This window comes from Polypterus senegalus, chromosome 2 (assembly GCF_016835505.1).
Source record: "Polypterus senegalus isolate Bchr_013 chromosome 2, ASM1683550v1, whole genome shotgun sequence".
Lineage (NCBI taxonomy): Eukaryota > Metazoa > Chordata > Cladistia > Polypteriformes > Polypteridae > Polypterus > Polypterus senegalus.
The window spans coordinates 269616064-269637486 of NC_053155.1; the positions used below are offsets into that span (position 1 = coordinate 269616064).

Genomic DNA, 21423 nt, shown 5'->3' on the forward strand with positions numbered 1-21423 from the left:
GTTCCACTGTATATGAAAACATTTTCACTTTGACATTATAGGTAATTGAGTATAGCCTGATGGACAAAAATGGCAAATTTAAAATGCATTTTGTGATTCAAAAAAATAAATAGGCGTATTCTGATGAACTGCAATATAGAACAAGTATATATTTTATACATATACAGTGTGTGTGTATATATATATATATATATATATATATATATATATATATATATATATATATTAGGACTGCAAAAGTTAATACATTATTGCACATTATTCATTTTCAAAGTTATAACATGTTATATTTCCTTAATCACATTATGTGACACTCCTTGTTATTTAAAGCCAAATGTTTTTAAACTGAGTGCTGCAGCTTTAGCAAGGTTGACAATATTAAAAACCTCAATTCCAATTTTAAAGATTTTCTTTAAATTGCCTGTTTTTGAAAAAAACATACAGGTAACTGAAAATCTTCAATTGTTTCATGAAAGTAATCATATATCAATGGAGAGCAGCAAAATACAACTAGAAAAGAGGTAAAAGGTAGGATACTCAGCGGCTGAACACGAATCTCTACGCTCTCAGCTCTGGCACAATTCCACCACTACATCCCTCAGTGTTCCTGCTATGATACTCCACTCCTATCTTTCCAAAGCCACGTCTTTTAAAACTCACATTGTTCAAAGAGACTGATGAATTTCTGTGAAAATGAGCATCTCAGATGAACTCTCTCTTTTATAGTTCCCCACCACTCTCCCCCAATGCGGGCAGACTGCACAACGCATCTGTGTGTCTCTCTCTCAGTTCTGGTCAGCCAATGTTACAAGATTTGTAATTACGGTGAAGTTGTTTTTTCTTCCATCGTTTTTAGAACAGTTTTAAAACTTGGAAGAATAATAAACTTAATATACGCTATATACACACAGACAAAAACATACTATATAATTTATATACTTATTCCCTACTGCAGTTCACAAGAATGTCTAATAAAGTTTATTTAGTGAATCCTAATATAAAGTGTAATAAAGTTTATAATATTTTAACATTATAACAAAGCAGGGGTCCTGATTATGTGTGTGCCATAAATAACTGTGAAAGATAATTTGCAGAACGAATGATAATCATAACTTTTTTCAGCATTCTTTATAAGAAATACAAAGTCAAACAGCAAAGGAAAGCAGAGAAGCTAAGTATTCAGTATGTTACTTATCTTATTTTTTTAAGTAGATATATATTGTAATGTTAATAAGTCACCTTTAATAATTATTCATTCAAGGTGATTTAAACTTCCCAAGTATAAAAAAATATATTAAAATAAGTACCAAATGTTTCGCCATTAAAACTGCAATAGTTCCATGATAATTTAAACAAAGCATTTCTCTTCTGATACTGCACACTATCTCAGTGTTCGTTTGTGAGTAAGCTGATAAGCTACCATTCTTGTCATTTAACCTTGGGTTTGAATTAATCTTACCAGGCCATTTTTAAAAAGCAGGATGACGGTATATATTTTTCCAAGTTATTTTTAGTTCTGCTAAAGATATAAAGAGCTTCAAGGCAGTAATCTCTTACCAAAGTCATTCGGTTTTTCAGATGCGTCCTTTTCAGTTGTGCTTCCTGATGTCACACTTCCTACATCGGACTTTGGGCTCTCAGACCTGCAAACAACCACAGAAATGCAAACCCAACACTAGTAAGTCACATCCGTTGGTTCAAAGTGTGACAATTACAGAGCTATGAACAGGAACACTTCACAATGAACAAGAAGGGAGTGACACAGAAGGAACTGCAGTGCCAGAAATATTGGGTTACACAGATGACTTGTCACAAAAGTTATTCATTCATTTCAAACCTGTTGTTGCTATTATTGTTTCAATTTTTGTCACTGGGACAAATGAGGCATTCCAGCAGCTGTCCAAGTCCTTACCCTAAATAGAACACTACAGAACTAAGAACGGAAATGTAATTCTGGTAGTCAAGCTGGTAAACAAACTATTCAAAATTGATATGGAGAACACTAAAAGAATAAACCTTTTTAATAATATACTGTAATCAGTATTTGAAATATACAAAGAGCAATACAATTCAAAATTACAAAAGTTAAACAGTATCTTACTAGCAAACCTACCAAGAACAAATTTGATAATAGAATGATAGCTGACAATATTGCATCGAGTATATTTAACTGGATCAGTTGCAATCATCTAAAGAACAAATGCATACATGAATGTACACAGAATGTTAAATAACTGCTTTCAGAAACAGACAAATGATGCACTAGGACATGTACAAATAAACTCATTCAAATACTGATGTAAAGAATAAATAAATAAAATAGGAATGCACATAATGCATAGCACAGAAGTTGCATAAATATACATGCAAAAACTTCAATACATACAAACTTGTATGTATGGAATAAAAGCAAATAGTACCAATGAAACAATGAGATGCTTAGTAATGGGAGAAAAACCAGATCACTTACATGTTAGTTTATACTGTAAATTACAACCTGGTAAGGCCATAATGATGGAATCAAGAGAAACAGATGGAAATGCAGTTAGTGTGACCACCAGACCAGCATGGCTTTGTGGTGGTCACCTCAGTAAACTAATGGATATAAAATCAGTAGGGCTGCTGATTATTCACTGTTAACATGTGTGATTAACACATTAAACATTTCTGCCATTCCTTCTTTTAACACCTAAATGCATTAATTTAATTTAGCTAATTTGACTGCACTCTGCAAGCTGTTAATGAAGCAGTGCCAAATGAATCCAAGACTATTTATTAACAGCAGCAGCTGGTCACTGGGGTCAGCTTTGCTTGTTTCCTATGTTGTTTCTTGTTAATGACCAACACACACCAGAAGAACCCCCATAAAAGAAAGCGTGAAAGCTCAAACTCCTCCTTCATGAAATTAGTTGTTAGCAATACAGACTTGAGCAAACATATGACAATGACTTGGTCCCATTACACTGGTGGAAGTTACTGGAGGACAAATAATCCAATCCTGGCCAAGTTAGCTAAAAAATATTTAGCATCTCCGGCCACTACCATCCCTTGCAGTGCGTTATGTAGTTAACTTTTTAAAGTAATGAGTAACTTAACACAATACATATTTTATTCAAGAAATAATACCAGTGTTACTTTAAAAAAAAAAAAAAAATAGATATGCATTACTATGAGAGCTTAGCACCATTGCTCAAAAAAAAAAAAAAGATTGTTAGAATTATTAGTGCACTATTTTACAGAAAGATGCTGCCTGCTGTGGCTGTACCATCTATACATGAGGGCTCCAGTTCTCTCGTTACAGCTAGCAAGGAAGAGGTCAAGCACATGCGTATCGTGCAATCAGGTCAAAGGAAATGAACAAAAGTTATAGGTATTGCATTTAATCCTGCTTGTGCTAAGGGGTATAATTACAATGTCAGTTTAGTTTTAATCCAGTTATTGCTACATATATGTTTAAACAGTGTGAATGGCTGGCACAGCAACTAGTGCTTAGGCCATGAATCTTTGGGGACTCGAGCTGAGGATGTAAAAGGTGGATTTATGTTTTTTACTTCACAGACCATGAATGATTGACTGAACAGATTTTCTAAATTGAGATGTAGTTGACCTCTACATTTCAATATAAAATAAGCTTTATTGGAGTTTACATTCTACTGTACCAAATGCTAGAACTGACATCCTAAGAAATAACAGAGGCTTAACATGAGTATTAAAAGCTGCACAATAAAATAAACAGCACTGAATCCTGCTTTACATTAGCATCAACATTAGTGATTCAACATCTTGATCAGGAATGCAATAGCAATGCATGTTGCAATATTCTCAATTCTTTTTGTTCAAGGAAAGAGATTTTGATTACAAATGTAGGTTTCCTATCTCAACTGGAAGGAAATGTAATAGATTACATTTTATAATAAGTAACTACTGTATATATCATATTTAATTTCTATCTTGGAAATATTGTTAATTTTAAAAGTAGCATTTCTAAACACTGGTCCCTTGTACACTTCTATTTTCTGTATCTGGATATGGTGTTAATAAAAAAGAGCATTCCATGTGCTTGCTCTAATTAAGTAACTGGCTGAATAAATAGTCAGAAAACCAATACTATCTTATTTTTCATCTTCATGTCATTTTAAAGACAGAGTTATTGATAGAACCAATAAAAGTGCTAGACTAATTTGTATTAGTAATAAAAAACTTACTTTCAGCTGTTGAGTGATTAGTGTATCCCCGTTTATTGAATTGTTTGTTATGCAAAACTGTTCAATAACTGGACTAACCTGAACAATACGCTTGGGCAAGTGATTATTAAAACTGTTTTGTACTAGAAATTAATCACGGAGTTTTTCTTTTTTGATTGTATAGAAAAATATTAATATTCCTGAAAGAAATATGTAAAATTTAAATGAATATGCAGTTTATTTTGATTAAAAGTTTTAAATGTGCAATTATTTTTTAATTGAACAGTAGCTCTAAAAACCAATATCAAAAGGTGAAATAAGAGACCATGTAAGAAATTAAAGGAAACAGCTTGCAATGAGAAGAAAATAAGCAGGTGGTCAATACAAGAAAGACAGGAAGAAACAGAAGTATACACCCCAAGAGCACAAATGAATGACTTCTATGAACATAACAACACAAAAGCGAGTTGATTATTCGGTTCAACATGTTTGTTTGATTAGTCACTAGCTAAGCTGCCCCAATATCTTATTCAAATTGTTTTTAAATGTTGACAAAGTCTCAACTTCAGTTTTAGTTTACTGTTGCTCAGTACAATATAACAAATTCAGGTTATTACAAACTTTACAAATTACTAATTATATAATGAATTCACATGTTGTTTAAACAGACAAAAAATCAAAGTAGTTAAAAACCGATTAACATAAATTAAACCTTACAATATGACTCCTTGTATTAATTGTTGAACAATGGCCAGTTGAAAACTACATGCAGTAACTCGGGATTTTCAGATTCTATGTGAAATTGGGAATTCTGGTTCAACTTTATATATAGACTATGGGAAACAATTAAGATCTCTTATAAGATATGGACTTCAGCTATTCACAATATACATTCTTCATCAAGCTGTGCAAAACATACAGTAATTTGCTGTAAAACTGAACATCATGCACTTGTAAAACAACTAAATGCATTTAAAATCTATCAGGGACAGGATTCATGTTTCAGTATAAATGAGGACGTGTTGATTAATGATCATGATTAATGCATTTCGGTTTTAAATATTAATGTCTAGAATATTGTACTGACTGAATTTTTTGACTGAATTGTGCTCTACTGATTGTAATGGGATCATAATTAAGCTTAAAAACACTTAATTAAAAAATTGCAAAAATTAAGACTGAAACAAAAAACTATTTGAAATTAGCTACCATTTAAGTATAAAAATATGGAAATATTTATACTACTTTTCTTTTATACAACACACAAGATAAGGATGAAATAAGAACAAACACAAGGGTCATAAAGTTACAAAGAGCAGCAGATGGCATCAAAGTGCCAGACTGGTGTCTCAGCATTTTAAAGGGGCACAGCTGAAACCAATCCACTGACTCTTTATTTATTTTCCATTTTTGGAGAATGTCCTTACTTGTTTTAGGCATACACTATTTACAGAGAAAAAACAATGAAATTCTGGCACTTTAAGGCTTAACAAATATCTGCAAATAAATCTCTACATTTTCCTGGAGCACCTAAAGTTAATATCAATCTCAATTGTCATTACCTTCTGATACATGCTTTCTAACTTCAGTTATCCTTTTTGTGTTTCCTAAGGAAGGGATCCATTTGATTACATTCAGTAGAAGTAGCCTAAGATATTAATTAAATTCCAATACATGCCTTTAGAGCACAGACATCTTCATAGGGTACATGATGCTCTGACATTCACATGAGGCATGTTATGCTTAAACAAGCCAGCAAGGTGAGCTGGTTCTGTCAGTCAAATTATTTTTAGTGCCACAGTCACACAGAAATGGCACCTCATCGATTATGAACAATAAAGTGGAATATAGTCTTTGAAGGGACCATAAAAAAGCAAGTGAAAAACCTTTTTATTCACTGTAAACATTAACAATACATTAATATCAGGTCAATAATACACATTGTACAATAGAAATAAAAGTTAAATGTTATTTCCATACTAAAAAGTAAAGAAGGCTGTATAACTTTCATCAAGTGCGCTATATAGCTTAAATGTTGTGTCTTTACCCTTCTATCTTTTTCTGCATAGAAATACAGTAATCTACTGTATATCCTTTTTTTCCTTTGCAGATACATGGTTGGGCAGCCCTAGACTAACTCCATAATGGAAATAAGTCAATCGCCAAGTTAGAGAATACTCACCGTATACAAGAAGTAGGTGCAGTCGGTCTCTCAGGCCGCTTTGGGGGGAATGATGCAGGCCTGTTAAGGGAGTTGGATTTGGGTGGCAGAGGTTTTTTTGGAGGCACAGCAGGTAAAACAGTCTTCTGTGTATCTACATGTTTGAGATCCTTTTCATGCTTGTCTTCTAAAAATGTCAACAAATCTTGTGAATATATATATATATTATAGATAGACACATATGGTACACACACACACACACACATATACATACATATAGTCAACAGGATAACTTGACTGACTACATAACAGATTTTGGTTATACAGAGTTAACAATTTAACTGAAATGTTCGATAATCTGTTCATACACACGAAAACATCTATAATAGGTGCTATATAGAAAAAAGGATTGACTGATTGATATGAAAACATTAACTTATAATATAAAAGTATATTGACTGATATTAAAGGATTACAAATCATTTATTGCATAAATGAATCAATTAATTAAAAAAACTATAAAAAGCAACCAAAAGGACAAGTAGGATCACAGTAATGTTGTCATTATGTGAGTACGGATACAACAATTTACCATGTACAAAAGTAGTGCCTCCTTTTGTAAAGTAAAGAACCTGAAAGCAACCTTTTAGCTTAATGTAGCAGCAAAATCCACAGCAAACACAATCACTCTTGTCAGCTCAACTATGATGGCTTCCTTTTGTACAGACAGTCAACTGCACAGTTCTGCCATAACTTATGAAGCTGCCAACAGTATAACCCTGAGTTCCTCTTTGCACAGATTACAGCCTATAAATCAATAAAACAATGAAGAACTCCACACTAATCTTACACATGACCTAAAACCTTACTAAACTGTTATATAAAATCAGGCAGAGTTGGTCTAAATTATGTAACAAAGTCTAAATTGCATCTGAAAAACAAAATAAGAATAAAATGCATGAACAGGAAAAGACAATAAGGAAAGAAACTAAGTGTGAATAGGCAAAGTAAAACTGCACTGTCCTAATTTCATCAGCAATCTGCACCAAAGGGCAGCTCCAAAATCCTGATGCACAATTCCCTATTGCTGATAATATACTACTCTACTTTTTGTTGTTAATTAGTTTCTGTTATATGACAAACATGTGACACATAATTTCATTCTGCTACCTGGATATATGCAAATTAAGCAGCTGGGTTTAAGATTGTTGAACTAAAAAGATTCTAGCCCAGCTGCCTCCTATAGTAGTAGTAGCAGTAGTAGTAGTTTTATAGTATTCATGCTAGTGGTATGTGAGAACAGGGTTCTATGATAAAGCTTTGAAAATTCATTTTAAACAATTTTCTCAAATAACTTTATGATTAGAGTCATAAAATGAGTAGTACACTCTTCAGTGTTTATGCCATTTGTCCACATGCACATTTTTTCACAGTTTCAGTTTCCTACTGAAGGTTCACAAATAGTTCTGTTTCATTTATATATATAGGTACAGTTTTACAGTTGTAGGAGGTGTAACTGGTACAGTATAATTGACAACCTAGAAAGGCAACAAGCAAAGTAAAGAAAGCATAATCTTATTATTCCTTTTAGTTCTACAGTAGGTACTTCAATGTTTGAGCTAGCATAGGCTGAATTTTAGAAAAAGATCCATAGCTCTCTGACATTTAGCAGAAATTTGATTTAACGATTCATCAGCTAGAAGCTCAAATCAAGCGGATTCTGTATGAGAGGCTGTACTGACTTCCCTAACACAGTGATAGATAGTTAAAGACATCTGACAGTAAAACTGCATAAGTGAAACATTAATTCCCTGTCTAATCGTTTAGACACTGCTTCTCAATTATAAGCAGTGGGATACCTAGGTTTTTGGGTGGTCAGTTTTGAATCAGAGAAAAAAAAATAAAAAGGAAGACAATTCTCTATGAATACTTTTAAATTAAAAACAAAAGCAGTTATTGTGTTCCTCCAGGGCTGGAAACAACACTGTCACAATCAAATCAAATTCGTTTTTTGATGGCTTGTGTAAATTGGTAGCCTATATATTTTGACAACCTTAAAGTAGAGTTGAAGCCATAGGAGTGTTACACCTACCTATGACAATTCAATCGCTCTTAGCCGCATCTTCCCAAATTGCTACACAGCTGCTCACTTCACTGTAGCTGAATTTTTAAGTGTTTTGTTTCACTGTTCTTGCAGTCTCAAATACAACTGTCAAATGTAAAATAGATTCCTATAAAAACCCACTCGTACAGGCTTATTGTATAGACTTTTAAAATTTCTTTTAAGTAGATGTCTTTTCCCTCTGGATTACTGAAATTTATTCTCTTCACTAAAATTTTTGAAATTGTATGATTTCACAATTTTGACTACATTATTTTGCAAATGTATTGTGTCATTTGACAACTGTAAACCAAACCAGTTGTCAACCAGTAAGGCCGTATCCACTCTTCACTTCTAAGGGACAAGTACTGTATAAAAATACTCGACACAGATACTGGTCAAAACTGAAAGACAAAAATATACCTGAAGTATGAATTTAGTTTTATAGTTAATATTCTGATAAATGTTTAAAAACAGCTATATTCTGTGAAAGAATTATTAACATTAAAACTTTAAACTTGGTCAATGCTTTCAGACGGGTCTGTATCAAAAGAGTGACACTTCATAGGAGTGACATAAACACTGTATTAAAAGAGTGACATTTTATTGGAGTGATATAACGAGTCACCTACCACACACACCTGAAAGTACATTCACCAAAAAAACCTACCTCACCTACCACTTGGATGGTTGGTTGGATGGTCATCACTCCTTTGAAATTTACATCTGAGATTTCACTCCTTTGTTATGTCACTCCTATGACATGTCACTCCTTTGAATAGGACCATTTCAGACTTAGTGCCTTTATTATCAAGCAAAAACTGCAAGGAACTAAATTTGGCAAACAAGGTTACAGGGTAGACCAGTCCAGAGGCAAAGTTTAATTCCTTCTCCTGACAAACCAATAACATGAGGAGGAAATACACTAAGCTGAACAGAAAGACTGAACCAGGTGCATCACTGGACTTAACAAATATAGCAATCCATACAGGTTAAAACTGTGTTTCCCAACATGAGGGCTGTGATGAAACCCCAGCCCCAAACTGACAATCAAACTTGATTCACAGTGACAGCAGATGGACAGTAGACGATCCAGGATGACCACCTCCTCATTCTGACGATTGTCAGGAAAAGCACTGAAGATAGTCCTTGACTCATCTAATGCTCTGGAGATCACACAGGACATAAAGCTTAGACGTTTGTGCTAAATTCAAGGACTCACAGAGGACGGCCACACTGGTGGGTGCCCTAAATTCACAGAGGGAGATGCCATGGATTGAGACCACATTGGCATTTCAAAAAATGGGATATGACACCACAAAGTCTGAGAAACACTGGGCTAAAGAATATCAATTTACCTAAAATTGAAATATTTAAAATCATGAAAAATGCTGAGGCACTTCATTTACTATGATTTTTCAAAATTAAAACAAAAAAAACATATTATGCATCACTGGAAAATAAGAAAAAACACATTCAACATAGAAATCAGGATTAACTGCTCTACATGAAGGGCAATAAAACCTGGAGCATACTTGTCTATCATGTACTAGAAGGAGTCAAGGAAAGAACCTTACAGCTAGCTGGGGCAAATAAACTAAAGGACTGAATTGTGCCCTGTCATCTGGAAACGTTTGTTTTATATGAAATTGGATTGCTATGTTGAATTAAACCTTTTTTTGGATAATGTGCAGTTTAATTTAATAATCACAGACACACACAAAATGATATGTTTTAAAAATTTTCAAAAAGCAAGTTTAGTCTAGAGTATAATTGGAGTTCTGCTGATGGTAGCCATATGCTCCTATCGGGGTATTCCATTTATAAGTTCTTGGATGGGGGAGGGGTGGTTGGGGGTTAAAGATTCGAGACAAGATGGGCAGATTATTTTGTTCATTTGACCTGGGACCACCTGTAAAATATACAGCAGAAATAGGGAAATACTCTTGGAGTAAGGGAAGTAAATATGACCAACTCCCTAACCACTGCAACCTTTACAAAGAAAAACAGATCAAAAATGACAGAAAATAATTTTACTTATTTAGTAGTTTTGTTATTCCCATTTTTGTTGTACTCTAAGATGCCATTTCTTATAAATGTCTGATGTTGCTCACAATAATGAATTCACCATGCTAAATTTGCTCAAACATACAATGCTTCATAATTTACATAGTCTAAAGTCAACATTTGCCTATCTGGCTTTCACCAGTTTGAAAGTAGCTGCTACAGCCAGTATACCAGCAGCTTTCAGTAAAGTCCCAGGACTACAATTAATTGGCTGTTTAATATTTATTTGGTGAAAAGCCACACATGGGACAATAAATATAATGATCTGCACTGGACTCAATTTCAAACACAAACAGACAATTGCAAACTATATATAAATGCTCCTAAGAAACATCTCACACCATGATATTATTGCTACTCTGTTTATAATTACAATCTAAATTATGTAATATGAACTGCTCAAAAAATTAAATGAACACTTTGAAAACACATCAGATTTCAATGGGAAAAAAATAATGCTGGATATCTATACTAATATGGACTGGGTAATGTGTTAGGAACAAAAGGATGCCACATCGTTTGATGGAAATGAAAATTATCAACCTGCAGAGGACTGAAATCAAAGACACCTAGAAATTCAAAGTGAAAAAAGGATGTGACAGGCTTGTCCATTTTGCAGAAATTTCATTTCAGCAACTCAAAATTGTACTCAGTAGTTTGTATGGCCCCCATGTGCTTGAATGCATTCCTGACAATGTTGGGGTATGCTCATAATGAGATGACAGATGGTGTCCTGGGGGATCTCCTCCCAGGTCTGGACCAGGGCATCACTGAGCTGAGTCTGAGGTGCAACCTGGTAGCGTTGGATGGACCAAAACATAATGTCCCAGAGGTGTTCTGTTTGATTTAGGTCAGGCGAGCGTAGGGGCCAGTCAATGGTATCAATTTCTTCATCCTACAGGAACTGCCTGCATGCTCTCGCCACATGAGGCCGGGCATTGTCGTGCACAAGGAGGAACCCAGGACTCACTGCACCAGCACAAGGTCTGACAATAGATCCAAGGATTTCATCCCCAGGTGCCATTGTCTAGCCTGTAGAGGTCTGTGTGTTCCTCCATGGATATGCCTCCCCAGACCATCACTGACCCAACCACCAAACTGGCCATGCTGAACGATGTTACAGGCAGCATAACATTCTCCACGGCTTCTCCAGACCCTTTCACGTTTGTCAGATGTGCGAAGGATAAACCTGCTCTCATCTGCGAAAAGCACAGGGTGCCAGTGGTGGTCCTGCCAATTCTGGTATTCTATGGCAAATGCCAATCGAGCTCCACGGTGCAGGATAGTGATCACAGGGCCCACTAGAGGATGTCGGGCCCTCAGTACACCCTCATGAAGTCTGTTTCTGATTGTTGGGTCAGAGACATTCACACCAGTGGCCTGCTGGAGTTCATTTTGTAGGACTCTGGCAGTGCTCATCTTGTTCCTCCTTGCCCAAAGGAGCAGATACCAGTCCTGCTGATGGGTTAAGGACCATCTACGACCCTGTCCAGCTCTCTTTAGAGTAACTGCCTGTCTCCTAAAATCTCCTCCATGCCTTGAGACTGGCCCTTCTGGCAATGGCATATATTGATGTGTCATCCTGGAGAAGTTGGACTACCTGTGCAACCTCTGTAGGGTCCGGGTATCGCCTCATGCTACCAGTAGTGACACTAACTGTAGCCAAATACAAAACTAAAGGGAAAAGACAGTCAGAAAAGATGAGGAGGGAAAAATGTCAGTAGCCTCCACCTGTTAAACCATTCCTGTTATGGGGGTCATCTCATTGTTGTCCCTCTAGTGCACCTGTTGTTAATTTCATTAACACCAAAGCAGCTGAAACTGATTAACAACCCCCTCTGCTACTTAACTGACCAGAACAATATTCCAGAAGTTTCACTGGCTTGATGCTATACTCTGACTAAAAAGTGTTCCTTTAAATTTTTTGAGCAGTATGTATGTGGTGAAGTTCTCTCTATTTATGTACATTCTGCAGCACAGAATGTTTTTATGCATTTCTAAATTAGCTGTGCACAGGATGACAGTTGATAGTTTTAAGTCCACTAAAGGAAATCAGTGGATATTATGTTAAGACTGCTTGAATTTGTATTTATGTTTTATTTATTTACTTAAGACAGGCACTGTTCTGCTATTTTGTTACACATATAAAAATTAACAACATCCTATGGCCACCTGACAATCTTTTACGATTCCCCCTTGTTCTTTTCTTACTAATTTTAAACTCCCAATTGTGGAGGAAATATCTGGTATTATCAGTAGTACTAGGGTGTTGTACCGTGTTAGCCATTATGAATGTAGAGAAAAGCCAAGCAAAATGACACCTTTTATTGGGTAACTAAAAAGATTACAATATGCAAGCTTTCGAGACAACTCAGGCCCCTTCTTCAGGCAACATGTAATCTGGTATTATTAGAAAATCCAAGCCATCTACCCTGTCAACTGGATCCAGTTTCTACTTATTTGGTTAAATTCTGATTATTTTTGCTTCCCTCTCTATAAACTACCATCACATATTCTTCCCTTATCTCTGGTCTTGTTCCTTTATCTCTTAAAACGACTGCGGTAACATCAATTCTCAAGAAATCTGGTGTGGATCCCTACAATACCTAAATAATTATTGTCCAATCTTAAATTTATCTTTCCTTTCAAAAACACTTGAAAAAACTGTTGCTTATCATTTGTTTGAACATTTTCTGTCTGGTTTTCATCCATTTCACAGTACAGAGATAGACCTGGTTAAAACCTGTTGATGGCAGCTCACTCTGGGCTATTAACCAAACTTGTGCTCCTTGATCTGAGCTTTGCCATCGATATAATCTCTCATTAAATTCCCCTTGAGAGATTAAAATCGATTGCCATTATTGGCACTCCACATGCCCAGCTTAATTCTTATCTCTCAGATCATACACAGTTTGTACAATTAAAAAAATTCAGATCAAAAGTTTGCCCCATTGATAGTGGTGTTCCCCATAGCTCTGTCTTGGGTCCCGTTTTTTATTTATTATCTTCTGTCTTTTGTTTATATCTTAAGGAAATCTGATATTCATTTTCACTGTTATGCTGATGACACCCAGCTCTATCTGTCTACTAAGCCTGATTCCATTCTTTCACCTTCTTCCCTCCCTGTCTGCAGGAAATTAAATCATGGCTGCCTGCTAATTTTCTTAAATAGTGATAAAATAGAGATTATTCTGGTAGGAACTAAATCTCTAATCACTTCTTCCTCAAAGGTTAAGAGCTTAGGTGTCATTTTTGAAAGCACCTTAAAGTTTGAGACCCATATTAATAATATTACTTGGTCTGCATATTTCCATATATGTAATATCAGCTTTTTACGCCCATCTCCTTCAGCTACCAGCACTGTAATTCTTGTTCATGCTCTGGTTACATCTAATATTGATTATCGTAACTCTGTCTTTTCTGGTCTTCCGCTTTACAAACTTCAATTGATTCAGAATGCTGCAGCTCGTATTATTACCAGAACCCATTCCAATGAACACATTACTCCTGTCCTTCAACAGCTTCACTGGCTCCCTTTTAAATATCACATTGATTTTAAGATTCTGCTCATTACTTACAAGAGCCTTAATAATCTTACATCTCCTTATCTTCTTCATATCTCCATTCCTTCCCTTATTCTTAGACCTTCTTCCTCTTTTAATCTTATACTTCCTGCTCACTTGACTGCCATTTCAGCCAAGGTGCCCCTCGCCTCTGGAACTCTCTCCCAAAAGATACTTGTAATATCGACTCTCTTCCAACCTTTAAATCCCGCCTTAAATCACATGTTTTTAAGATGGCTTATTCTGTTTGATATATATTTGAGTTGATAAATTTAATTGCATTACCATATTTATTCTGGTTTTATTGCACTGTAATATTTTATTAATTTTATATTATGACTGTTTTTATTAATGTGTTCTGTAAGGTTTCCTTGTGTGCTTTGAAAGCTGCCTTAAAAATAAAATATTATATTATTACTTTCAAAATCACAATCAATTTTCAAGAATAACACTGTAATAAATCTGTTATAACAATCAATGTAGACATTTGGTTAGAAAGGAAAAACACTTGTTTGACATGCCTAAAAATGTACATTTTAGTCAAAATAAAAATACCTTTCTCTTCTTCCTTGCTTGGAAGATACTCTGGCCTTTCTGGAGGCATCTTTTTAACTTCTGGCTTTTTGTCTATGAGAATTGGTACAATGGCATGATAATGTCAACATAAAACAAGTATACAGCAAGACAGTTCTGCTGACAGTCAAACAGTCTAACGTATAAATGTAAGTTTTTGCCTCAGAATTCAGGAAGATATAATATATTAAACAATTATAGTTAGGTTAAATTTACCTTAATATTTCATATAAAAACTGAAAAGATGGATTGCTAAAATAGAAAATTTAGAGATAATTTTAGAAATAAGAGATTTAATTAAGTGCCAATTACATTTTGTTCCAAACTCATTAAAAGATACACATTTAGACGAATTCTATCTAATCAAAACATTTAAAATAAAGTGGGAGAAAAGCAGATAAGAGAAAAATTTATTAAAAGGGATTAACAAGACATTGAAGAACATGATTTAACAATATAGCAATATTTCATTCTCCCTTTTGTAGGTAAAACAGTGCAGTAGTAAGTATTTAGCAGGAGTGCCATGTTTCATGCATGCCAATGCCTTAACTGGGTTTTGATTACGAGTTTAAATAATGTTTTCTTTCTGGATGTTTGTAAGCACTCCATGTTCTGTATCTGTATAGTTGAATCATCTTTAATATTCTAAACTGTGCAGTATGATTTTTCTATGCTGTAGTTTGTTGAGCTGAAAACATCACTTCAAGAGAGGCTAACCAAATCAATAAGCTAATTAAAAGGGCAGGCTCAGTTATGGGACACACTTTGGACCTGTTGGAGGTAGTAGTGAAGGCGAGAATTAAAACAAAACTGAGTGCCATTATGAACAATGCTGCACATTCTCCGTCTAACACACTAACACGGAGGACTTACGGCCAGTAAATTATTCCGCATTGTCAGAAAACGCTACCAGGGCCCCTTTATACCAATGCCAATATGCCTGCATAAGGCCTCACTCTGACTGGGACTGCCAAGTCAGACGTTTACTTCCTTTTTAATCATTCTGCCACACAACATGACTTTCCTAGTGATTTTCATTGGTTGCCTTCATTTACATTATGCTCTGAGATGGGGACAGTTTTGACACACTCCCATGACCACCAGACATTGAATCTGACATCTCCAGCAACTCAAACTGATTTTATTTACAGTCGCAAATGCAGGCTCATGTCTGTGTGAGAGCAGACAGCCAGTGAGTACACATCTGGAAGTATAATTCATACAATTCAGCTGAAAGAAAAAAAAAAGCTGGTATTTTGGACTGCAAAAAAAGAAGATATGCTCAAGTGGCTGATGTCTCGTGTTTGTCATATCACGACATACAGAAAAACAAAAAGTGCATAGATTGTGACTGAACTTGCTATACCTGAAAAGCATTCATACAGGCATCAGCACAGTCAGCTATCACATTAATTGACTGTCAGAATGTGGAGATGACACACAGCAACTGTAGTCAGTAAGTTGGACCTCACCGACTAGAAACAGTGTAATATGTTCTAGGGTATAAACTGGGAACAAACCAAAGACCACAGCATTTGGCCTTAAACAACATAGTTTCAATCCCACCTATACTCTTTCACAAGAGGCCAATTAAGTGTGCCCTAACACCCTAACTTAAATCTAAACCTAACCTAAAAGTCTTCAGCAAGTAAGAAGAAATTGAACACCCAGAGAAAACTTACTGTGCAACCTACATCTATCATGAATAGTACCGATCTGCTAATTTTGCCAAAACACTATTTGTAATGAATTTAGTGGAGTTAATCAAGGGTGTGGTACCACCAACCCCTCCACATCCTCTCAGCTGCCTGCGGCAATATCTTTAAGTCTTGCGGAGACAACAAGCAGCTATGCAGCCAAAGCAACTCTATGCAGGCAACGAGCTGTTGCCATGGCTCCAGATGCTTAACAGGTGCCCCGAGGAGGTATCCTACCTTTTCTTTGATCACACCTTGGCGATCTCTGGGAAGTAGTCCAAAGGAGGCAATAATAGACCTGGAAAGTGATGGGCAGGAGGTTTGGGGGGAGGCGCTAGACACATTTACAGAGAAAGACAGTGAGGACTTAGAGTTTCCACCAGCTACAGCAACACAGTGGAGCAGGGGCGGGGGCAGTGCATCAGCTGCTGAGAACCAGACCCTGGCAGCAATGGAGAAGCAGCTGCATGTTACTCTTATAGCTGACTCTGTTGACCTGGGATCTGACTTGGTGGAAGAGGATGAGGGTGAAAGTGACAGACCATGGATGCCCCCTACCCAGTCGTAGAGCAGCAGCAGGGCTGCCACAGAGCCCAGTGCTAGGCACTCTCCTGCTCTGGTAGGCAATGTCACTGGCAGGCAGCAGTCAGAAGCAGACACCCAGATGTGCTGTGTGTTGCCACCACCACCAAGGCTGCCAGGCTCGTGTTGTGCACGTCACCCATCTGGGCCTAAGTTAGCATACTGAGAGAGGAACAAGCCACTATGGACTACAACCTCTGCTAGCGGAAGGTACGTAGGGGGCAGCCTGGTTCCTATGTGGGCACTATCCCCTTCATCGACCATATGAAGAAACAACATAGACTGCTGTGGAATCAGTATCGGGGCAGCATAGGGCAGGGCTGACAGGCCTCCACTGGTTCATCTTCAGTATGTGTTCCCTATATCATATCAGAGTCATATCGTATCAGAGTCTGACAGTGGAAGCCAGTCCTCAGCTCCAGAAGCTCACAACCAGACGTGGCCAGTGTGCAGCTCTTCCTCTTCCATGCCCTCTTCTACCCATCCTGTTAGTGTAGAGCAACAGTCCACCATCACCCAGTTGCTGGCATGCAAGAAGCCCCTCCCACCTAGCCACCTCCAAATACAGCTCCTGTCCTTTTGGGTTGTAGATACAGCCCCCTTCCGCCAGCTGAGGAGTTGCGGTATGCCCACCTGGTAGATCACCTGCCTCCATTATTTTGATCCTGGCTGATTTCTTGGATCAGGTCCAGAGGTGGGGGACCCCCCGGTAACTCCGGACAAGCAGTGTGGTGTCAGACAACGGCACCAACCTACTGGCCACCCTGCAACTTGGTAAATTGACTCACATGCTCAATCTTGTGGTTCAGAGGGTCCTCTGAATTTACCTGGGGTTGGGCAAGCTTTTGAGCAAGATACAGTGGATCTGCAGTCAATTTCACTGCTCCACTAATGCCAGCACATTGCTTGCAAAAATGCAGCAGCAGTACCACTTGCCCCCCATACGTTGGTGGAACGTGGTGGAATTCCACCCTGTACAGGATGAGGTGGAAGAGGTGGCAAGGGGCTCACAGCAGGAGCATGAGCAGACACAGAAGGCAGTGCCTATTATCAGGAGGTGGGGGGACACTGAGGAGGAAGAAGATAGTCAGAAAACAATAAAACAGAGAAATGATTATTGGGTGGCCACCCTACTTGACCCCTGGTACAAAGCCAAGATGGGAAAGTTTATGGAGCCCAGCAAGTAGGAACGGAGGATGTTTCACCTCTGTTCTATCCTTACAAGCAAGCTGCTTCAAATGCAACCCCACCCTCACCTTTCTGCTGCCTCTCCACATGACCATCAGGGAGCTGTCACTAGCAGCAACAGCAGCTGTGGTGGTGGCAATCTGATGGATGTATGGAGAGAGCTTTTCCAGCCTCAACGACCCAGTTTGACACTCGGTGACAATAGCAGCAGTCACTACCAGCAGCTGGACCACATGGTAACTACCTGAGGTGCCTGAGTACACGTGAGTGTAAGTGATTATGTATTCACTGATGACCTCATGGAGTTCTGGGGGGATGAGGCTGGATTTAAGCCGGAAGCTTGCTCAATATGCTTCCAGCTTCCTATCTGAGTGGGTTTTCATTTCTGCAGGTGGGGAAGTCACAGACAAGACCACCTGGTTGTCCACAGATTCTGTGGACAGACTGACCGTTATAAAAACGAATGAATCCTTGATCAGCAGAGATTTCCAGGCCTTTCTGCTCATTCCACAGACTATTGTGTCTCTATCGGTTTTCCTTATGTTTTTTCGTAAATCTCATGTACACTGGGCTTGTGGGGTCCACAACTCTGTGAATTCATGATACCTGCTCCTTTTGCCCGTGCCAACAAGAAATGTTACTGTTCTAATATTTAATACAATTAACTTTATCACAGAGAGGCATGGTGTTGCAGTGGCTGGCACTGCTGCCTCACAAGTCAAGTCACATTTTTGGCCAAAATAATTGGTTCAGTATAGTTGGGAGATGCTTCCCTAGCCCTTTTGACACTTAAAAAACCCAGTGAGACTGGATTAAAAAAGTATTACCTTTGGAGTTAGTTTATTTGAATTTCCTGGTTTTAAACATCTCATTATTTGACTTTAGACTCTAATTCGGCATTTTATCTTTGTTTACATAAAACATAGGACTGCTTTCTGATTACAATGCTTGCACATCTCTTACTACATTCTTTCTTCTTTGATCTTTCGGAAGCACAGTCACACAGTGGTTGGCACTATGAACAGCTCACAATCATGCTCACAGTTAGTATCACTAGTCTACTGGCTGGCACACTGCAGATTCAGATTTGAACACTGGGAGAAACTTGGGGTTAGCAGAGAAAACTCATGCAGATATAAACAGAACATGCAGACTTCATGGTAATCAAAGGTGCTAAGGCAGCTGATGAACTACTATAGCATCAGTATTCATACCAGTATTTTACATTTTCCATAAATACAAATGCTATAAAATGTAAAGCCATAAAGGCGCATTGATATTGTATATAGTAGATGAACTCTATTTAAGGAGTTTAACAGATAAGTAAATAATGCATGTTCTTAAATTTTATTTTTATGAAACATATACAGCATAAATAATGTGCAGGTCGATCTTTGAGTTCCACGTCAATATAAGAGCCACATGCAGAATGAAAACAAACCTCAAAGCAGCCTAATGAAAACACAGGAGATAACAAAAGATTTATTACTATTTACAAAATATTTTTATCTTTTTGATAGAAGAAAAAGTGCAAAGCATCAGTGCAGAAAGTTTGGAGAGCCTTCAGCACGACTTCAAAAAATAAAGAGTCTGGAGCATCAATCATGACACGCCATTTTGAATTTTCTGCCTCTAACTCTTTTTAGGACAGACTGTTTTCCTTTTCTCCCAGGGCTGAATTTTTCCCAATAATCTCAGTTTTCTGAAAAGCACACAAAGCAATTGTTTCTCACATAAATCAACATAAATGGAACTATGTATTTTTCCTGACTTTTGAATACAATTTTGGCATTTCCGCTTTGTTTTGACGAAATATATGATTGTGAGTCTCTGACTATGTTCTTTCTTCTTTGATCTCAGGGATGCATGATGGTGCAGTGGTTGGCACTGCTGCCTCACAGCTCAGTTAACTTTTTTGGCCACAATAATCCGTGCAGTATAATTGGCAGACATTTCCCTAGCACTTAGGGACACTTTAAAGACGATTGCACCATTATAATCCAGTCAAATCTAGTTCAGTTAGTACTCCCCCATTGACTTTAATGCCTTTTTTCCAACTTTGTCGAATATTGGGAACACTTCCATGTTATTGGGGAACTCACGGTGAAGCAAACTCGGCAATGTTCGCTTATCACTAATCATGAATACACAGTACCTCCCAAAGATTTGCTTTGGCTATGGAGCACGGGCAGAACAGAAGAACAATGTCCCCCATTTTTCTTATAACTAGAACCATGCCATGGATCTGATGGATTCCATGCAAATTATCCATACTATTACATTAATTAAGCAAATCTGGAAAATGTTCATTTATCTCTGGCAGATGTTTACATACAATTATTAGCATGAAATTCAAATTTTTATAAAATAGCTTTCTATACATTTTATACAGAATACCAAATCAATTAAAAAAATAAAAACTCCATGTACCATTATGAACAGAATTTTGTTGTGTAAATAATGTACACAGTAAGCCTGAAAATTATTAGCACCCTTTTTACAATGACATTTGGTTTTTTAAATAAGCAGGGTTATTAAACTTTGTGTTTAATCCAAAAAAAAAAATGTTTAAGCTATAGTCATTTATTCTAATACTTATTTACAAAATAAATGCCCCACGGCTCCTTTTCTACATGTCTATTAGGATTTTCCCCCTACATGCCAAAGACATACAGTAAATGTAAGGTTGTCAACTCTAAATTATTCCAGTCTGAGTGAGGATACAATGGACTAAAAAAATCATTCCAGATTATTTCCCAATTTATCCCTGGTTCTTCAAGGGCAGGCACTGTCTATCCATTTTAAAGAATATTATATTGACAAATTAGGTGCTGGCTTTCACTGTACAGCTGCAGGTCTGCACAATTTGACAAGCATCAGTGCAAGCAATTAAAAAGATTGGGTATGTGTTTGAAAATAATTTCATTTTCATCCAGCAACCTCCCCATTTTTATTCAATATCAGACTGCTCAAATTCGAATGACAGGATCATAATTCAAAACTTCTACAAGCCAATTGTTCTTGGATTTGCCTGTGTGTGACTTTTTTTTAACCACTCAGTCATATCGGTAAGTCATCCTGCATCACAAAGAAAGAGGTTAAGAAGAACATCTAATGTATGAATGATGCTGGAAATTTCAATGCTTTTGTAATAACCATTCACATAGATTAAGTGCCTCTCTTGTCTACTGATAAAAACACACCCACAGTTGTAAAGTAAATATTTAACAAAATAAGCTCCGTTAGGAAAAAGTGTATAGATTCTGTAAGGTAAAAAGTGAGTTAAAAAAGATAAATGAGGGAAATG

At 36.9% G+C, this 21423-nt stretch overlaps 1 protein-coding gene across 1 annotated transcript in view; it reads right to left on the bottom strand.

The window, feature by feature from the left end:
• sh3kbp1 (SH3-domain kinase binding protein 1) overlaps window positions 1-21423 on the bottom strand; it is a 338963-nt gene that overhangs the window by 48621 nt on the left and 268919 nt on the right. Inside the window, 3 exon segments of the mRNA XM_039745542.1 lie at window positions 1558-1643; window positions 6367-6532; window positions 14632-14703. Of these exon segments, the coding sequence (XP_039601476.1) occupies window positions 1558-1643; window positions 6367-6532; window positions 14632-14703 (324 nt within the window).